This window comes from Grampus griseus, assembly GCF_964374135.1.
Source record: "Grampus griseus genome assembly, chromosome: 11".
Lineage (NCBI taxonomy): Eukaryota > Metazoa > Chordata > Mammalia > Artiodactyla > Delphinidae > Grampus > Grampus griseus.
The window spans coordinates 44,183,058-44,201,915 of NC_139005.1; the positions used below are offsets into that span (position 1 = coordinate 44,183,058).

The window sequence follows — 18,858 nt, forward strand, 5'->3', positions numbered from 1 at the left end:
GCAAGCCCTGTGATGCAGCCAAAAAAAAAAAAAAAAAAATTAGGTCAATGATCTTCAGAAGTAAACAGTAAGGGAGATACTAGGGCCCCACTGCTATGCAGCACAATAATGATGATACATGTAAATTAATATCAAATTAAATTTGTTTTAAGTTTCATTTTATTATAACACTAATTTCTATTCACTGAAGTGTGAGCAAACGTGTACAGAAGTCACTGTTGCTAATTTGGTGATACACATTATTTTTAAAAATTAAAAAGAATATTACTCTCAATACTTATCTTCCTGTGCCAAACTGAAGGGGATAAAACACCTACTAGAAGCTGAAAAGAAGAGAGGCAAAACATGTTGTCTACTTGAGTTTATTCTGTTCTTTAAAAAAAAAAAAAAAAAAAAGAGGTTAGGGATGGAGGGGGAAATAACCCATAAACACTGTGAACAGGAACCAAGACTCCAAGACTTGGGCGTACTCCCCCTACCCTCAACCTCAGTTCTCCAAGAGACTCCCACCCACCCAATTTTTTTTTAAACAAGACACCCAAATCAGCAGCAAAGGTACCTGGGATAGTCACTGAGATTTTGAACACTGGGAATGGGAGGGAGAAAAGTCCAAAAAAATAGGAGTTGGGAAAAAAAGGGAAGGAATGAGGGAGAGGCTAGGCTCTGGAGGACGGAATTGGGCCATGAGAGGTGAAAGTGAGCCAGTACGGGGGTACCCCTCCTGACTGCTGCTGCCCACATTCCCCAGGACCCCAGAGAGCCCCATGGTTTGTTCTGCTGTCCATCCTCTATTCCCCAAAGGCCTCACAGGCCCAGCTCCAAGTCCTCTAGCTCCTCCTCCAACGCCCTCCTCCTCGCTAGCTTCTCCAGCTGCTCTTTGCTGGGCTGGCTGATTTCCCCAGCCTGGATCCGCTGCTGCAGCTCTTCCACCTGCCGAAGCTTCTTCTTTAGGTTCTTTATCTTCTTGGCCTTCTCAGCGGTGGCAGCTGAGTCAGGCTGGTCGGAGGCAGCTGCAGGCGCTGCCCGGGAGGCCTGTGGGGCACTGGGGACCTGGGCTGTCTCTCCCAGGGACACCTTCTCAAGAGTCCGGCTCAAGGCCTCCGCCTCCCCTTTCTCTTGCTGCTGCCGCCTCTTCTCCTTCCGCTTCAGGTTGCGTTTGGCTGTCTTGGAGAGGCCTGGTTCACCACCTTCCGGCCTGGATGGGGTGACCGGAGCAGTGGCCTCCGGGCTCAGGCCGGGAGGCAGTTCTGGTTTACTCTTGAAAAACTTCACATACTTGTTCTCATACCTGCGGGGAACAGTGTCAAAGAATCACTGACTTTTCGAGCCCTTTTCCTAACCTTGTAATTTATTTCACCCTTTTCACTTTCCTGCTTCCTTCCTCTGCCTCTGGTCCCTCCCCAACTTTCCTCTGCTCTGCAGGTTGTAGGATCCCTAGGTCCTAAAGCTCTGGATCTCTGAATGCTATTTACAGGTTCTGCTGAACAGAGGCCATAGCAACAGGACTTGTCAGTCACTTGGTTACTCATCCCTCACTCATCCCTGAATCCCAGCCCCCTCCTTCCCTTTCCTAGGATCCTGGGATCAGGAAATTCTTCCCTGATCTCATAGGCACACATGTTCTTTCTTGCTGTAGGGACCCCACTAAATACTCCCTCCTCACGCCTAACCACGCACACTGGGACCTCCTCCTGGGGCACATAGCCTTCTTTCACCCTCCGCTGCTTTCGCCAGGTCCCGTCAGGTCGCTGTGTTGAAGCGATGTACTTGCCTGAAATGGGAGAATTAAATTGGAGAGTTACTCTTTCTAATTTTCAAATAGCCCCCAAGGTGAAAGAATGCATGAATGCACACAGCATCCCCCAGCACCTTCCACTAAATGCATCCATTAAGGCATTCTTTTCTCGTATCAACCGTCAATCCCACTCTCATTATTTACTGAGTGCCTATACACTGTATAATACACCATCCCTGCCCTCAGGGAGTTTCTACTTTTATAATCTAGTTGGCAAGACAGGGCAGGCATAGAGGAAGTTTAAAAAAAACAAAACAGCATGAGGACATCAAAGGACAGTACATGAATAAGAGGCTAAAAAGGGCAAAAACAAGAATCATAGGAAGGAGAAATGACCAGGGATGTAGAAAAGGGGAAGTTTTATTAAGGTGGATGGTGAAAAATAGGTCAACTTTCAGGAATCCATACTGTAGATATAAAAGCACCAGTACACAGGCTATATGTAAAGATGTTTGCATTATAATAATGTTGCTGCATTATTTAAATTGGCAAAAAGCTGAAAGCAACTTGAATGACCATCAATAGATGAGTGACTAAATAGACGTGGGTCATCCACATGATGGAACACCGTGTCGTTATGAAAAAGAATGTTAGATACAGATGTACTGACCTTGAATGGTATTCATGATAGACTAAGTGAAAAAGCAAGTTGCAGAATAATGTGTAAAGATCCTTAAACTTTTTTCAGAATCCCCCATACGCTCTTATTTTGTAATATTATGCATTTCACTGTGCAATCTTTTTTAAAAAAATCACATCCGTTAATCTCATCAGAAAACCCTTTACTGAAAAGCTGTCACGCTTCCAGTGGCAGTTACAAGTTTTCCAAAATTCTAATTTCCACTTGAAGGCTTGAATCTTATCCCTGGCAACAAACACTGAGAGTTGTTTTCCTTGAAATGACAGGCTCACTTCTTTCATTTTTCAGGAAAATGCCTATCAGGTACTCAGGTCTGAATTACTATAGTTTGTCAGTGGTTCCTTCGAGGAAAAATAGAGTTCCATGAAAAGGAAGCTTGTTTAGCTTACAACTCCAACAACTGCGCCAGTGCTTTTCCTTGAGACACCACTTCCGTGTGCAGCAGTGTTTCATGCTTACTTCCCATTTAATTCACAGAGAACTCTAAAAAGATGTTTAATTTTCAGTTATAAGATGAGTAAGTTCTGGGGGTATAAGGTACAGCATGGTGACTATCGTCAGCAAAACTGAATTGTACACTTGAAAGTTGCTATGAGAGTAGAGTTTCAGTGTTCTCACCATAAATCAATGAAAAGGTAATTATGTGAGGTAAAGGATGTGTTAACTAACCTTATTGTGGTAAACCTTTCGCAATATATATGTGTATCAAATCATCACCTTGTACACCTATAACATTGTACACAATGTTAAATGTCAGTCATATCTCAATAAACCTGGAAAAATAGATAAAAAGATGTGTATTAAAGAGCCAGGGTTTAATAAAATTAATAATTTTTATTGCATCATCAAGGATACTCTTAAGTGAAACTCGCATTATTTACTGCAAGCATGTGGCAGTGAAGAACACAATGACCAGTACGGTTTGGCGCCACCACCTTGATTAACGCTAAGAGGCCAGCAGTTTTACCCACCATTGCTTTTGTACCCTCAGTGCAAATGTCAACCCAGTAAAAGGGCAAATAACATCTCAGTATATTATCAAAATAGTTATGCTTGCAGACCTCCTGATAGGGTCTTAGGGAATCCCCAAGGGTCCTGGACAACATTTTGAGAACTGCTGGTGTAGAGGGTGCTCCCATTCCTTTTGAGGCAAGGAGCAGCACTTAGAGGTCCAGACAGTTTGTGTATAGGGGCAAAGAGAAAGGTGTGGAAGGACACATACCAAGATACCAAGACTTTAATGCTGATTACCTTAAGAGGGATAACCTGGAAGAAGAGGTGGTAGAAACCATTAAGCTTTAATAACATATTCCTAAAAAAAACACATATATATATTTATATCTTGTGTTAGTCTTGTTTTTCTTTTTTTTAGTATAACTTTTTTTAGTATAATTTGTTAAAAAAAAAAAGGAAAAAGAAGAAAATAAAAAAGATTAACAAAATAAAAAGTCCAGTCCAGAGCCTCCCACGGGGATTATACATTGTTACATGAATTGGGTTTTTGTTCAAAAGGCAAATATCATTAATAAATTAAAACTAAAACAAAAAATGTTAAAGAAAATGGGTAAGATTTGACAGGTAGAGGGGATGGGAGAGAGAACAAACATGCGCCAAGAAAGGCTTGGATGTGGGGATGGCCTGAGTATGTAAAGAACAGAAAACAGAGGAGCCCAGGAGAACCAGACAGTTCATGATGAGGAATAACATGAAGCTAGGTTGAAAATTAAAAATGGGGCCAGACCGTAGAACGCCTTAAAAACAAGGTCAAGGAATTTGGAATTTATCTGGTGAATAAAAGAGGGCCACTGAGAATATTGTTTGCTGAGCTGCAACAGTTTAGAGACAAGAGTAAAAATTCAAGAATGAAAAAACAGGGACTTCCCTGGTGGCCCAGTGGTTAAAAATCCACCTGCCAATGCAGGGGACACGGGTTTGAGCCCTGGTCCAGGATGATCCCACATGCCGTGGAGCAACTAAGCCCGTGCACCACAACTACTGAAGCCCGTCCACCTAGGGCCCGTGCTCTGCAACAAGAGAAGCCACCGCAATGCGAAGCCCGTGCGCTGCAATGAAGAGTAGCTCCCGCTCACCGCAACTAGAGAAAGCCCGCGCACAGCAACAAAGACCCAATGCAGCCAAAAAGAAATAAATAAAATAAGTAAATTTTTAAAAAATCATCTTTCAAAAAAACGACTGCAATAATCCTGGCATGAGAGACAGAACTGACTGAGAATGAAAAGGAAGAGAATGATGCCAGCCACGTTACCAAAGGATCAACCTCTCTTGGTAATTCACCGACTGGGGGAAGCGTAAAGAGGTTAAAGCCAAAGACACTTCAACACACTTAGCAATGCCAATCTTGAAAATTTAGCATAAGGAAATAATTCGAACAGGAAAAAACGAAAACAGAAAAAAGAAGAATGGGACAGTAATCATGTGAAAACTATGGCATTATTTATAAATAGCTAAAAATTAAAAACAAACTTCACATCCAGTTATACAGGAGTGGTTTATAATATAGCCATTAAAAATGACCAAAAAATTTTAATCATTAATATGATATAACGGAATATAAAACATAAAGTTAGGTATTCCCTGGTGGTGCAGTGGTTGAGAGTCTGCCTGCCGATGCAGGGGACACGGGTTCGTGCCCCGGTCCGGGAGGATCCCACATGCCGCGGAGCGACTGGGCCCGTGAGCCATGGCCGCTGGGCCTGCGTGTCCGGAGCCTGTGCTCCGCAAAGGGAGGGGCCACAATGGTGAGAGGCCCACGTACCGCCAAAAAAACAAAAACATAAAGTTATATACACTATGATTTATTATTAAATGTTATGCATATTCATAAGTTTAGAAAAGAAGATGCAATACGAAAAGTTATGTTGGTGATTGGCTTATAAATAACTTTTCCTTTTAAAAATTCCAATTAATGTTGTTGCTATATTGTAGGTTTTTAAAAATCTCATTTTGGGTTTCAAATCCAAGCGGCTTTGGAGACACAAAGGAGAGTGAAATTACTTTTGACCAGGTAAAGTAAAAATTTTATGGAGGACAAAGCATCTTTGTGATCTTTGGAAGATGAGCAGGATTTAGACAGGTGGACGTCAGGGTGTGGTTATGAGGAAAGACGAGAAAGGGAAGTATTTCAGGCTTATAGGACAACATAAACAAAGGGACAAATCAGACTAGTCATTCCCCTACTTAAAATTCTTCCTGGATTCCTGTTGCCCTCAGGGTATTTACATGGAACATGGAACCACACACAAAGGCCTTCTTGACCCAGCTCTTGCTAGTCTCCAGCCTCTTCACACCCAGTCATTCACACTCTCTGCTCCAGACACTGAAATAGTCACAAATCTCACCTGTGTCTTTATTCTCTACGCCTTTTTGCTTTTAAAACAATCTTCCTTTGGCTTGGAATAGACTTTTCTTGATTCTTATCTTAGTTAACGCCTATTGGTCTTTAAAGGTCAAGTTCAAGTATGAACTCCTCAGTGAAGTCCTTCCTGACCTCACCAACCCAAACCAGTTTAGAAGTTGACCTTTGTGCACCCACAGCACCTGGTGTGGCCTTTTACCATGATCTAATGTTTAAAATAATTGTTTGCTTGCTTAAGAGCAGAAAATTTGCCTTTGATCTTTGAAGCAAAGGGCCTGGTCCATGAAAGACTGTAATTAATTCAAATTAATGAATAAATAAAGTTAAGCATCATATTAGGGAATAGCAAGAATCCAGTATGTTTTGGCAAAAAGCATATGTAATGGAAAAAGAGACTAGAGGTAAATTAGTCAGAATATGAAAGGTATCCAATCTCCTCTTGAGTTTGGACTCAAGCTTCAGAAGGTGGGAGAACACTGAAGGCCATTAAGAGAGTGCATATGATCTGCACAAAGCATTGCTTTAAGAAGATTAACCTGAAAAATGTGTAACATAAACTAAAGGTAGAAAAAAATGAAAGCAATAGCTGCAATGTGAGAAGACTTGATTTAAATGGTCTCTATAAGTGTTGAAAAGAAAATGAAAGAGAAATTCATTATGAAGAATAAGTAGTCAGGATCTGAAGACTGCCAAGATTTGAATGAGAGAGAGGAAATCATTGTGCCACAGTGGATTTAATCTGGTGCTTTTCACGTTTTCTCTTATTTTTCACAACATCCCTGTGGGCATGTAGTGCGTATAGTAATAACATTATTCACACATGGATTTTAAATGTTTATTGAGTACTTGCTGCTGTGGCAGGCAATGTAACAGGAGCTAGGGATACAAAAATGAATGAATAAAGCAAGCAAGGGTCTTGCCTTCTTGGAGCATGCATTCTAATTAAAAAGAAAGGTAGACCAAAAAAAAAAAAAAAGAAGAAAGAAAGGCAGGGCTTCCTTGGTGGCGCAGTGGTTAAGAATCTGCCTGCCAATTCAGGGGACACAGGTTCGAGCCCTGGTCCGGGAAGATCCCACATGCCGCAGAGCAACTAAGCCCGTGCGCCACAACTACTGAGCCTGCGCTCTAGAGCCTGCGAGCCACAACTACTGAGGCCCACGTGAAACAACTACTGAAGGCTGTGCCTAGAGCCTGTGCTCTGTAACAAGAGAAGCCACCGCAATGAGAAGCCTACGGACCACAACGAAGAGTAACCCCCGCTCGCCGCAACTAGAGAAAGTCCATGCACAGCAAGGAAGACCCAACGCAGCCAAAAATAAATAAATTTATTTAAAAAAAAAAAAAAAGAGTCCATAGGAGAAGACAATTTTGTGAAAGTAACTAATTCAATTCTAGACAGGCAGTGTTTTTACAGGGAATTAAGGAGAAAGGGACAATGCTAGAAACATACATTTAAGTACACTGCAGAGATTATAGTTGAAGCCTTAAGACTAGTAAAGATGGCAAAGGCGTGGATGGACCTAGATCCTTTCATACAGAGTAAAGTAAGTCACAAAGAGAAAAACAAGTACCATATATTAACGCATATATGTGGAATCTAGAAAAACGGTATAGATGATCTTATCTGTAAAGCAGATATAGAGACAGAGACGGAGAGAACAAACGTATGGAAAACAAGGGAGAAAGGGCAGGGTGGGTGGGATGAACTGGGAGATTGGGATTGACATATATACAATACTATGTATAAAATAGATGACTAATGAGAATCTACTGTATAGCACAGGGAACTCTACTCGGTGCTCTGTGGTGACCTAAATGGGAAGGAAATCCAAAAAAGAGGGGATATATGTATACATACGGCTGATTAACTTAGCTGTACAGCAGAAACTGACACAGCAATGCAAAGCAAATACACTCCAATAAAAAAATTAAATAATAAAACACAGCAAAAAAAAGAAAAAGAAAAAGATGGAGTGTGAGAAAAGATAGGGCAGAAGCTTCTTGAATGGCCATCCTAACTGGAAGCCCTCAGAGATACAAATAGCCCATTATCACAAAGGAATACCTATTTTATGTTATCTTGGTTTCAGTCTCTGGCCTTGATGGTATCCAAAGGTACAGTCAAAAAGAGGGGAGAGGTTTGCTGATTCCTAACCCTAGAAATAAAAACCATGGGCAGAATACCATGATTTTCAGTAGCATCTTTGAGAGAACCAGAAACTAGAGGTTAGAGACTGCTACTATAAGAACTTTGTAAGCTTTGTTTATTTCCCCACATCTGCTATTTTGTAATCCTCAATCTATTTCCTTAAACTGAAAAGGGCTTTGTTTTCAGGGGTGGCAGGAAGACAGTGAAGAGACAACACAGCAAGGCTTGAAAGAACTCCAAGGGGTTAGGTGGAAGTGACTCTTAAAGGTGTGCTGAATCCCTGGAGCCTGTTTCAAAGTTAAGAAAGGAGATCTGGGTCACAGATCTGAGCCTGAGGATGACCTGAGGGCCAACAATTATAAGACTTAGATGTGGTTTCTTTTTTTTTCTTTTTTTTTTTATTAGTCATCCAGACATGGTTTCTAACATAGAGAAAATATTAAAAAGAAGATCCAATCTGGAGGAATGACCCTGGAAAAACGGTCATGATTATTTTCCTCAAAGAAGAAAAGGTGTCAGCAACACTAGGAAATAATTCTTAGAAAAAAAGGACCAGGACAGTACTACTCCATGGAGACCAAAAGAGTTTGAAGTAACGGCAGGTGATTAACAGTATTAAATATTACAGAGAGATTAAGGAAAAGCAGAACTGAGTAGGAAAAGGTTATTGATTTTGGAAATGTGGAAATCCCTAATTATGTTCAAGAATACAGCCTCAGACAAGTAGAGTGGTCAGAAGCCAGACTGTAATTAAGTGCAATGAATGTTTATTGAAAGCCTCCTATGAGAAAAATACTATATGAAGTGCTACAGGGATTATCAAGATCAGTAAAATGGCCCCTACTTTCAAGAAATTTACAGTTTAAGTAAGGAAAAAGGTGGGCAAGTTAGGCAAACAAAGAATAAGACAGAAGTATAAATGTCTTAGGTATCCCTAAGAGACACTGACACATAACTAATAGGAGATTTCAAGAGAATAAATAACCACACCCCATTTGATGGGGGAAGGTGACAGGAAATTAGGAAAATCTCAGGGACTTGACCTCAAAGAGTAGGAAGCAGTAGTAATAATAACAACAGTAAATCAGTGGCTGATATTTTTGCAGGCAGAGAAAGGAAGGGAAAGGGCATTCTAAGAGGAATAACAACAAGCAAAATGATGGCAGTGTAAAACTCACAGTATGTTAAGAACAATTAGGAAAGAATGTTTATTAATGAGTGGGTACTTTACACCAGGAACTTTACATACACTACCTGACTGAATCTAGACAATAGGTAGATTATTATGATCTACAGCTGAGGAAACAGCCTTCAAGAGGTTGAAGATGTCCAAGATCACAAAGGCAGCATGTAGCTGCAGTCTGAACTCAGTCCTGACGCCAAAGCTTACATACCAGAACATTCCTATTCCACCTGTTTTATACTATACTGCCCAGTTTCACTAGAGGGTTTAGGCAGAGATATAGTATGTGATGATACTGTATTGAAAAGTGGTTTGTGCTCATATTAGAGGAGTATCTTAAATGTAAAAGTGAATGGTCCATATGTAAATTTGAGAGTCAATTCCAAAAAGATAACAGCAGCTACCCCTTATTGAGTGCTTGCTTCATGACAAGGATAGTACTCAGTGTCTGTGTGTGTGTGTGTGTGTGTGTATATATATATATATATATATATATATATATATAAAATTTTTCTTTTTTAAGATTTTTTTGACATGGACCATTTTTAAAGTCTTCATTGAATTTGTTACAATATTGCTTCCGTTTTATGTTTTGGTTTTTTGGCTGCGAGCCATGTAGGATCTTAGCTCCCTGACCAGGGATTGAACCCGCATCCCCTGCATTGGAAGACAAAGTCTTAACCACTGGACTGCCAGGGAAGTCCCTGTTTATATATATTATTTCATTTTCACAACTCCATGAAGGATTATTCGTTTCACAGATGATGAGAAATTTAATAATTTGCCCAAAGTTACAATGTCAGTAAACTGCAGTAGAATTCGAATCCAGGCTGTGGGTTCCAAAGGCTGTGCTTTTTACACCACTATTGTGCATTGTGTTATAAGTGAAGAAGAATACCAGAAAGTTCAACCTCACTAGTAATCAAAGGAAATACAAATTAAAACAATAAAATATCATTTTTACCTATCAAAGCAGTAGAATTTTTAAAGATCAGAATACCAGTGTAGTCCAAGAAGTGATGAAACCAGTATATTCATATCCTGTCAATGGTAAAACCCTTCAGAAAACAATGTGGGGGCTTCCCTGGTGGCGCAGTGGTTGAGAGTCCGCCTGCCGACGCAGGGGACACGGGTTCGTGCCTCGGTCCGGGAAGATCCCACATGCCGCATAACGGCTGGGCCCGTGAGCCATGGCCGCTGGGCCTGCGCGTCTGAAGCCTGTGCTCCGCAACGGGAGAGGCCCGTGTACCGCAAAAAAAAAAAAAAAGAAAGAAAGAAAGAAAGAAAGCAATCTGGCTAACTAAGAGAGAGAGTATAAGGTAGTCCTAACATAGAGCAGCATTTCCTAAATATTGTTATGTAATAAAACACTACTTCTGTAGTGTTGTAGATATTGTAACACTACTTCTGTAAGGTTACCCCCAAAAATTGTTAAATAAGTTTGAGAAATTCTGGGTTAAACATAGGAAAAAAATTTTCTTGTTCTTATCAGCAAGACTTAAGTGAGTTATGTTCTCGTTCATGTGAATATTCCAATGGAAATGTGGTTTACAGTGTTTCCCAAATTTATTTGACCACAGGAAGCTTATTTTTATTTTAGTTTTTTATTTTACAGCACATCTCACAGGACTACTAAGTGTTCTGAGAATCATACTTGGGGAAGTACAGCCATTCGGTATGATCCAAATTATGTTAAATAGATATGCTATATATATGCAGAGAAAGAAAAACTAAAAGGAAATGTAATTGTAGTTATCTTTGGGCTCTGCAATTACCAAATATGCATGGGACTTATATTTTATACTAGTTATGAAAATATTTTCCAAGTTTTCTACAATCAATATAAATTAATTTTATAATTACTTAAAAATAAATAAAAGTTTGTATCCTCCTATCCAGTAATTCGACTTTTGAGAAATCTGTCCTAACAAAATAACCCTAGGGCTTCCCTGGTGGCGCAGCGGTTGAGAGTCCGCCTGACAATGCAGGGTACACGGGTTCGAGCCCTGGTCTGGGAAGCTCCCACATGCCGCGGAGCAACTAAGCCCGTGAGCCACAACTACTGAGCCTGCGCTCTGAAGCCCGCAAGCCACAACTACTGAGCCCATGTGCCGCAACTACTGAAGCCCGCATCCCTGGAGCCTGTGCTCCGCAACAACAGAAGCCACTACAGTGAGAGGCTCACGCACCACAACAAAGAGTAGCCCCCACTTGCTGCAACTAGGGAAAGCCCGCGCACAGCAACGAAGACCCAATGCAGCCAAAAATAAATTAATTAATTTTTAAAAAAGAGAAAATAACCCTAAATGCAGACAAAAATTTATGTACAAAAATATTCATAGAGTTCTTATAACAAAAATTCTGGAAACAATCTAGAAGTCTAATAACAGAAGAAAGGTGAGAGAGGGTGTATGCCCAAATAATAAAACACTCTGCCAGTATTTTAAAAGATGTTTTCAAAGAGTTTTTAATAGCAAAGAAGAATACTTATGTCGTGAGGTTAAACGAAAAGGCAACACATAAAAATGTAAATACCGTCTGATTAAAAAATGTTTTAAAAATGCACAGAAAAATAGAGATCAAAAGGGTATATGCCAAATTGAACAGTGGACAAATTATATTGAACAAAAATTAAATAATTAAATTTGTACTTAAGGAGCAGTAATCTGGTAACAGTGTGTCAAATGAACTGAAACAGAGAGAGACAGAGGTAGGACAACTGTTTAGGAGGTCACAGCAATATTTGCAGGATAAAGGAAACTAGAATTTTATCAGGCACTTAGATTGACTCAAGTACTCTGCTTGATACTTTACACATGTAATCTATTCTAATCCATAATCTTTATAACAGTAATAATTACAGAACCATTTCTTGGGTACTTTCTATGTGCTAGACATGTACCTTATTTCATTTAAATTTTAATTCTCACAATAATCCTATGTTGTAGGAGTTATTATTCCTATTTCATTGATGAGAAAACTAAAACTTGGATTCCCTAGGCTTAAAATTCCCAGGCCATGTAGCTAACAAGCATTGAAGATGGCATAAGGGTAACAACAGCAGAAACAGAAAATGATACTTTGACAATTGGAGGGTGGGGGGTAGAAGAGGGAGTAAAAGACAATGCAAAAACAACACCCCAGTTCATTTTGTTAATAACAACAAAAACACCTAGTGCTCTGATCTTGGTTTCCCACACCATTCTTAAGTAAAAGGAACAAGGGCTCCTTAGAGAAAGAGCTGATTCTAGGACTGGGCCAGGAAATATGCAAGATGAGCCTGGAGCAGCTTCTAGTGCCAGAAAGTAAGAAAGAGCTAACAAAACAAAACAAACAAACAAAAAAAACCTACACTGATGGGGATATGTCAAAGGGACACAGGGCCAACTAAAAGAGCTCCCAATGTTCAAAGCTGAAACATTTGAGCAATAAAATAAATAACCCGAAGTTCATATTGATACACATAACTGACTGAATAAATAAATGGCAGAAAAAATAAATAAATGGCAGAGAAGAGACAAATCTGTGCAAAAGAATTTCAAATGATGTGTATAAATACTCCATCCTTAAGGAAGGTAGCATAACTCCCCACTCTTTAAGTGTGGGCTGTGAATAGTGACTTTCTTAAGAGTACAAAATGGAAAGGAGAAGGGGAAAAAAGTAACTTTACAGTGGAGAAACTTTACAAACACTACCTCAGGCAGGAGATCATGGTAAATATCAAGAGTAAAACAATCTTTGTGATACTATGTATCCTCAATACGATATGATGAAAACCTCACTTTACTTCTATGGTCCTCCCCTAAAAAACACATAACCCCAGTCTAATCATGAGACAAACATCAAATTCCAATAGAGGGGCATCCTACAAAAATAACTGACCAATACTCCTCAAAACTGTTAAAGTCATCCAAAACAAGGAAAGTCTGAGAAATTGTCACAGCCAATAGGAGTTTAAGGAGACATGAGAACTAAACGTAATATGGGATCCTGGAACAGAAAAAAAATTAGGTAAAAACTAAGGAAATCTTAATAATGTATGGACCTTAGTTAATAACAATGTATGAATATCGGTTCATTAATTGCAATAACGATACCATACTAATGTAAGATGTTAATAACGGGAAACTGAGTTTAAGGTATATGGGAACTGTATCATTTTCTCAATTTTTCTATAAATCTAAAACTGTTCTAAAAAGTAAAGTCTATTTAAAATAAAGAAAGAGAGAAATGATGCAATAAGCTGATCTTGGGTTGGCTAGAACAATGGTGCCTTTAACAGAAATAAGGAAGGAAAAACTGATATCGATTATGGTCAGACTGGATTTAAGGTGTGACAGTATATCCAAGAATGAAAGCTACTCACCAAACAATTAGAACTGACAACTCAGGAGAGAGGCTAGTGCTAGAAAGAAACCATTTTGAAGAGTTAAGGAACAGGGAATTCCCGGCAGTCCAGTCCTTAGGATTCGGTGCTTTCACTGCTGTGGCCCAGGTTCAATCCCTGGTCAGGGAACTAAGATCCTGAAAGCCGCAAGGCCAGAAAAAAAAAGTTAAGGAACAAGTAAGCAGTGAGGAAATGGAAATAGTATGTGTGGACCTGATATTCAAGAAATCAGGCTATGAAGAGGAAAGAAACAGAAATAACAGACCTTGATTTCTCAATGAAACAGAAAATGAGGCCATCTGCCACAAGAAGGGGAATTAAAAGGGAAAGTCACCGAGAGCTGAGAAAGGTAAGGGAAATAGCCATGGTAGAATGTAAGCAAACCAACAAAGAAGAATTGGAAAAAAGCTGTGATCTTGGCAGAAGTTAACATTAAGTTATATTATACTGAATGTGCTACTGTCTGTGCCTCTTCTCTAGCCATGTGCTGTGGCCTAGAAGCTGAAGCCAAGAAAACAGTTGATGGGTATGATTCAAGATAACAGAAGTGCTTGCTTAGTATTGAAGATCAAAATGAATGAGGAAAGCAATGAGGATAGTGACTGTTCACAGAGGTCTAGCAGGGTAGCATCAAAAGTAGTCATGAAGGGCTTCCCTGGTGGCGCAGTGGTTGAGAGTCCACCTGCCGATGCAGGGGACACGGGTTCATGCCCCGGTCCGGGAAGATCTCACATGCCGTGGAGTGGCTGGCCCCGTGAGCCATGGCCGCTGAGCCTGCGCGTCCGAAGCCTGTGCTCCGCAACGGGAGAGACCACAACAGTGAGAGGCCCGCGAACCGCAAAAAAAACCAAACAAAAAAGTAGTCATGAAGATACTGGTAGACTCAATGAAATGGGAAAGGTCAAGGACCAGAGAACCTAAGGAGAGCAAAAAGCTGATTCTATGGGCATGTGGAAGTAAAAAAGGTGACTGGGTAAGGAAGCTAAAATAAGTGATGGGGAACACCTGAAGGGGGAAGCAGTGTCATAGGTGATGTCCTATGTGGTAGGATATGTAGTAGGTCCAGGTTGTAGTGATTCTAATGTGTGGCTGGTTTGAAAATTCAAAGGAAAGTTAATGGTCTCATGCTGAGGAACTATACAATAAGAGTATTCCAAAGATGCTGAAGACACTGAGAATGAGTGAAGACACTGAGAAACAGAATAAAAGAAAAGAAAAAAGAAAAAGATATGCTACATCAGGGTCCTTGTGGGCAGTGAATGGGCAGGTTTTAGAGAAAATGCTGTAATTGCATGGCAGTACCTTCCATGAGACTTACAGTGACAGTGGTAGATCAATGATCTGGAAATAGTAAGAGAAAGCAAAAAAGCAGTGTGATTCCTTCTCTTCCACACAGTCACAGAGAACAGAAGATACCTCTTGGTGGGAGGGTAGGGTGAGATGTGATATCTGGATGTCCGTTAAATCAGTTTAAAGAAAACGATTAAGAATAAAGAGAAGTGTACTGGACAACGAGTATCCAAAGCACACATTAAAAGAAGCAAACTGAAGAAGTACCTACTATGTAGAGAGCAAGAGAAGAGGTTGTACCACTTTGAAAGGTGAGGCTGCAGAGAAGTAGCAGAGACTTGGGTTGTCATTAGATACCATAGGAGGGGTGGGTTGAGATGTAAGTAACATGGAGAACAAGCAAAGCAAGAGGCATAAAAGGTACATTTTAAAACAGACCGCATGTACCAAAGCACACACACACTGTCACTTCTACAGAATACACATACACAATGAGGGCTACAAAAAACAGTAATACTTTGCCTTGCACAGCGTTTTATAAATTGCTTTCACATATACTATCTTATTTGACTGTCACTGGGTAGATATGCACATTTTTCTGAAGGTGGGGAAATTAGGATGGGCTATAGCCAAAATGAAAATCTTGATTTTCAGTTTTCAACACATAAACCTCACATACACAACAGATATTTCAGCATCTCAATCAGCCAGGTTGGAAAATCTTCTCTGATCAGAAGGCACAGTGGGCTCTGTAAACTTGTCACACGGCTTGAGAGGCCACTAGACACCTTCTTGTTCACCTTCTACCACCTTAGATCCCTCAACTCCCATCACCATCGCCAGAGAAGGTACAGAAGGGTGATGCCATCAAGGAGAAAACTCTAGCTGAAAGTTGTATTAGGTCCCTCTTCCCTTCACACCTCTGTACCTCAGTGACCCAACAATGAAAATAAGGGAGAGTGGAAAAAAGAACTATGTAGGAATGAGGAGGTCTCCAACAAATACAGCTTCAAGAAAAAGAATTTAAACGGGGCTAGGGTAGGGCAGAAAGCAGGTACACTGAGAGATGGGGGAGGGGAAGAGGGGGAGAGCAGGAATTGGAGGGAACTGAGAGTGTAGGAGCCCCCAAGCCTGAAAAACCCAAAAGAAATATGGCAGCTCCAACTTCTGGACGAAAGCTAAGGGCCCGTGAGGGTCCTGGAGCAAAGTCCAGCATTGAAGGACCCCACGGTTTGGGTGACCGGAAGCGGAGACCCCCCAAACACGAGACCAGAAGGGGGCGCAGGTGACACCCCGTAGGAGAGAATGAATGGGGAAGGCGGTCCGGAGGGCGGGGCAAAGGAGGGGCCCCGGGATGGGCGGGGCACAGACCCCTTTCCAAGTCCGAACCCCTACCCCGAGAGCCCGGGGAGAAGCGGCTCCACATCTCCCGCACTCACCGCCGGTCTCATCAGTTACATAGGGAGTCGCCATCTTGAAAACGCAAACCACTTCCGGCGTGAGCGGGCTGGGGTCCCGCCCCCCTCCCCACCGGAAGTGGAGTCCTGATCGTAGCAAGCCACCATTTTAGTCTTAAAGGAAGAGTGCACCATTTCATGGGCAGCAGTGAAGGAGGAGGAATGGGGTAGAAGCTGAAGACTCTAAAAAATAAGAGCCGTGGGCTCTTTTACTGCCACTGATAGCATTAGTGAGCGCCTGCTGCGTATACAGCAGTTCTCTGGGCGCCGAGAGAAGTTCCGAGGCACAGCCCCTCTCCTCAAGGCACTCTTCGACTGTCTAGGACCTGCGGGAGAAAAGGGGGCAAGGCCCACCTGCATCCAGAAAGGGCGGGGGGCGGCTAATAAATGAGGAAAAGAAGAATATTCAGGCCCTGGCCTTCATCCAGGTCCCAGAGCAGCTTGGGGACATAGGACGGGACAGGCAAACTCCGGGAACGCACTGGGGCGCACCAATGTTGGGGGCGAACGCAAGACCCCAAATAACCCTCTCTTAGAAGGTGGGGAGGTCGAAATCGCGTGCCGATTGCCCTTGGCCGCTCAGCTCAACCCTCTGGACGGAGACCCGAGAAAGGGGAGTGCAAGGCCGAAGGCGCTGCCGGTCGGTCACCTGTCCCCGCAGCCTCAGGGTTGCCGGCGGCTTCTACGGCTGAGGAGGCGCGGCGGGCCGGGTTGGGCGGGCAGCCCGGGCCTGGCCCTGCCCCTGGGGCGGCCCCAGGGACTCGGGCGGCGAAGTGACGACGGCTCAAGTCTGCTCTGGCCTTCGACCCGGGAGCCTCCTCGGGCTTCGCCCCAGGGTCAGAGGGCAAGGCGAAGGCTTCTGGGCGGACCCAGTCAGTATTCTAATTAACCTCATCCAAGTCTCTGGGCGATGGGGATCGATATCGGGGCAACGCGCCAACAATCTGAGCCGTACAGTCACTCCCTTTGCAGCCCTACCCTGCCCCGTGCCTCCCTATTCTTTAGAGGAACCCAAACGTTTTCCCTCCCCCGCTCTTTCAGCAGCTCTTGTTCCTTCTGGGCTAAGTCCTGCTAAACTCGTTTCCCTCACAGCTTGGGAGGGGCCGGCTGCAAGTTCCTCTCCTCAGGTGTCTGCCCTGCCCTCTTCCTTCCCCCCCCCATGTTGCTTTTTCCTCATCAACCCATTTACCTTCCTCCAAATCCCCCACTTTGGCTTAGGTTAATGTCCAACAGAACCAGTTAGTGACCACCTCCAACACTAGGCTGCATGTCCCACTTAAAAAACAAACAAACAAAAAACAAAGCAATGGCTGACTAGGAACTTAGTAAAGCTTTGAAATGAAGCTTCAGAAGTTTTATGGGGTCACAGCTTGGCTTCTCTTCCATACTCCACCTTCCTGAGTTCCACCAGAGGCCCAGCTCAGAAGATCTCAAAAAGACTCATTTAAAAACTGATTTGCATTCAATACACTGTCATTGCAAATGTTCTAACACTGCCATCCTTCATCCCTGCTCTTCTTTCACCAATTGTGCTTCATCCCTGCTGGTCTAGTATCCTGTCCATAGCCTTGTTACTAAAGGTAAGAGTGAGCTGAAGCATCTAAAAACTAGAGGGATGTGTTGGTACTGACTGTACTACCTGAGGAGTACTAGTGGGCTAATCAAAGGACCTTTCTGCAAGAAGCAATCCTAAAGTGGCCCCTGTTGACCACCCTACCCTAGGCCCCCCACTATGCCTTCAGACATCCTGCCTCAGCTCTGGGGTTGACGGGAAGTGAAACTCAATTGTCTGCCTAGCAGACCTGCCTGGGACCCAGCCCTGAACCCCGGATGTGTCCCCCACCACCCTGAAGAGGAAGAGGGGAACGAAGAGGCTGGGGAGAACAAAGCTGTTGTTTTTTCCTTTGCCTTTGTTCATTGCGGTTTCTTTCTTTCTGATTTTTATGATGTGGTTGATTAAAGAAATGAGCACCTGGAACTGTAGGCATTAGACGCCTCCTCCTTAGATGTTTCTTGGCCTTTCTTCCTCCCACCCCCACCAATAACTGACTGCGGTATGATGGAGCACAGATCCAAAAGAAGATGCAAGCCTAGAGTATGACCGATTCCAACTTATTGCTTATTAGAGAGATCACCTCATGCCCCACTTTGAAGTCTCAAAAAATGTCTTAAAAGGAGCATCTTTAACTTCATGTAGGAACATAGCTGAGGATGACAGAGTGAAAAAACACAGGTCGTACATAGGGTGGTAGCACTGCAAGTGTTATTTGCAAGGAAAGCTGAGTGCCTTAAGGATTAGTATCATTCCAGGATTTCTAGATGAGGGGCTCAGGGGCAGAAAACTGATTGGAAGAGGAACTAGGGGACCTGTTCTTACTTATATTGTATGTTTGTTTAGGATGGCTTATACACATACCCACACAACCAAGCCACTGTTTGGTGCAGTCCTTAAGCTGGGCTATCTATGTCTTTGGCTGTCCTACAGAACAAAGTACAGGACTTGGTGCGTAATAAACCTTCAAAAGTGCTTGGGGCTTCCCTGGTGGCACAGTGGTTAAAAATCCGCCTGCCAATGCAGGGG

The 18,858-nt window shown here is 42.3% G+C and overlaps 1 protein-coding gene across 1 annotated transcript; it reads right to left on the reverse strand.

Annotated features, from left to right (window-relative positions):
* Positions 1-343: 343 nt before the first annotated feature.
* On the reverse strand, positions 344-16,317 carry PYM1 (PYM homolog 1, exon junction complex associated factor). The gene is made up of 3 exons (XM_082666475.1): positions 16,260-16,317; positions 1,678-1,771; positions 344-1,288 (listed from the first exon to the last, which is right to left on the reverse strand). The coding sequence occupies exons 1-3, from the start codon at positions 16,291-16,293 to the stop codon at positions 805-807; spliced, it is 612 nt and encodes a 203-aa protein (XP_082522601.1). The 5' UTR covers positions 16,294-16,317; the 3' UTR covers positions 344-804.
* Positions 16,318-18,858: the final 2,541 nt, after the last annotated feature.